Source organism: Mus pahari, chromosome 14 (genome assembly GCF_900095145.1).
Source record: "Mus pahari chromosome 14, PAHARI_EIJ_v1.1, whole genome shotgun sequence".
Lineage (NCBI taxonomy): Eukaryota > Metazoa > Chordata > Mammalia > Rodentia > Muridae > Mus > Mus pahari.
The window spans coordinates 52,720,532-52,722,802 of record NC_034603.1 but is presented as its reverse complement, the minus strand read 5'-3'; the positions used below and the strand labels follow the sequence as shown (position 1 = coordinate 52,722,802).

The 2,271-nt window shown below is 35.2% G+C and overlaps 1 protein-coding gene across 1 annotated transcript in view; it reads left to right on the top strand.

Annotated features, from left to right (window-relative positions):
- Usp32 (ubiquitin specific peptidase 32) overlaps positions 1 to 2,271 on the top strand; it is a 137,988-nt gene that overhangs the window by 66,530 nt on the left and 69,187 nt on the right. Inside the window, exon 6 of the mRNA XM_021212704.2 lies at positions 576 to 683. Coding sequence (XP_021068363.1) covers positions 576 to 683 — 108 coding nt within the window. The remainder of the gene's footprint in view (positions 1 to 575; positions 684 to 2,271) is intronic.

Below are 2,271 nucleotides of genomic sequence, written 5' to 3'. Positions count from 1 at the left end.
ACTCTGTAGACCAGGCTGGCCTCGAACTCAGAAATCCACCTGCCTCTGCCTCCCAAGTGCATGCGCCCCCACTGCCCAGCCGTTTTGTTTGTTTTTTAATGTAGCCACTTGTCTTGGTGTTTTATTGCTGTGAAAGACACCATGGCAACAGCAGCTCTTAAAAAGGAAAACATTTCATTGAGACTGGCTTATAGTTTCACAGGTTTATTAGTCCATTATCATGGGAGGAAGCCTGGCGGACATGATGCTGGAGCTGAGAGTTCTACGGGATCCACTGGAAGCAAAAGAAGACTGTGACACATTGGGCATAGCTTGGACATAAGAGACCTCAAAGGCCATCCCCATAGTAACACAGTGACATAGTGGCAAGGCCACACCTAATAGTGTCACTCCCTATGAACGAAGCATTTAAATGCATGGGTCTGAGGATCATTCCTATTCGGAACACTACACCACTTTATAAGAGACAGTCTTGACTTCATAAACATGTTAGCATAACATTAGAAAGTTTGTTGACTATGATTCATAGTATTATTTTATTATTATTATTATTATTATTATTATTATTATTATAGGTTTATTTAATGCTTTTGATGAAAATCGTGACAATCACATAGACTTCAAGGAGATATCCTGTGGGCTATCAGCCTGCTGCAGGGGCCCCCTGGCTGAAAGACAAAAATGTAAGTGAAAAACAGTGTCTGTAAAGTGTCACGATATGATATTATGTAAAGACAGAATTAGCTATCATCCCTTTAACATCATTTGTGGATTAAGGATTAAGTTTCTTAACTCTCAGGTTGTCAAATAATGACCTGATAATTGGTGATTTGTGAGTTAAGTCTAAGGAAGCACCAACCTAGTTTGGATTCTTTTAAGTTACTAATAAAATTGGTTTTCCTGGAAAATCTGTAATTCATAATAAATTATGATAATTGGGGAAACAGTTTTTTCGAGATAGGGTCCTATCTTGGTCTGACCTAGCACTCTTGACCTTCCTCTCTCAGCTAGAATACTGAATTTGCATGTACAAGCCACCAAACGTAACTGAAAATTTTAAATATTAGGAAATATTTTGTTAATCTATAGAGTATTTTGTGTCTTGCATAATTTGAAACATAGCTTTTCGTCTTTCATTTATATACATTAATATTCTATTTACAATAATATTAATTTGTAATTGGACATAATTTTCTCAAACTCTAAAATGTCATTTTTATCTAACAGTCTGAACGCATAATTTATAAGCATAAGTGTATATTATATTAATAAACATTAATCATTTTGAGGAATTGTGACAATTTACTTGGGTTTAGTATAAATATATATATATATATTTTTTTTTATTTCGTAAATGGAGCTTCACAAATGTCTGTTTTGGTATTGTGTTTGATATTTTTTTAATCTATTTTAGTAATGTACATTGAATTGATTTACTATAGTAATTAACAGAAGGTTTAAAAGGCTTTTTATTGTTGTTGATTTGAGGACAGGATTTTTCTGTGTAGTACTGGCTGTTTTGGAACTCATTTCTGAGACCATATTAGCCCTAAGATCTGCTTCCCAAATTCTGAGAGTCATGTACCACTATACCCAGTTTATGAAGAGAGTTTTTTTGTTTGTTTTCATTGTTGTTTTGTTTTCTTTGAGTCAGGGTTGATCTGAGTAACAGCCCTGGCTGACCTGGAATTCGCTCTATAGATCAGGCTGGTCTTGAACTTAAAGAGATCTACCACTCTCTGCCTTCCCAAATGCTGGGATTAAAGGTGTACAAATCTAGGTTTCTTTTTTTATTCATTTTTTCAAACTGGTTTTATGAAAGATTACTTCTTATGAAAATATCTGTATTTATTTGTTTATTTGTTTATTTGCTTTGTTAAAATGGGGTTTTAACTATGTAGCTCAGACTGACCTTGAACTCATAAAAATTACCTGCTTCCCAAGTACTGGAATTAAAGGCGTGTATCAACACACCCAGCAAAACTCTTTTCATTAAAATTTAATGTCTGTAAGGAAATTAAAACCTCTGTTGTTCATTTGATGTTAATTATTGCCTTTCAAAATTTAAAGCTTTGGGTCAATGAAATAACTCATTGGGTAAGAGAGCTTGCCACTAAGTCATACAACTTGCATTGAATCAGAGGGAACTATCCCAGCACTCGGGAGGCAGAAGCAGGTGGATTTCTGAGTTCGAGGCCAGCCTGGTCTACAGAGTGAGTTCCAGGACAGCCAGGGCTACACAGAGAAACCCTGTCTTGAAAAACCAAAAAA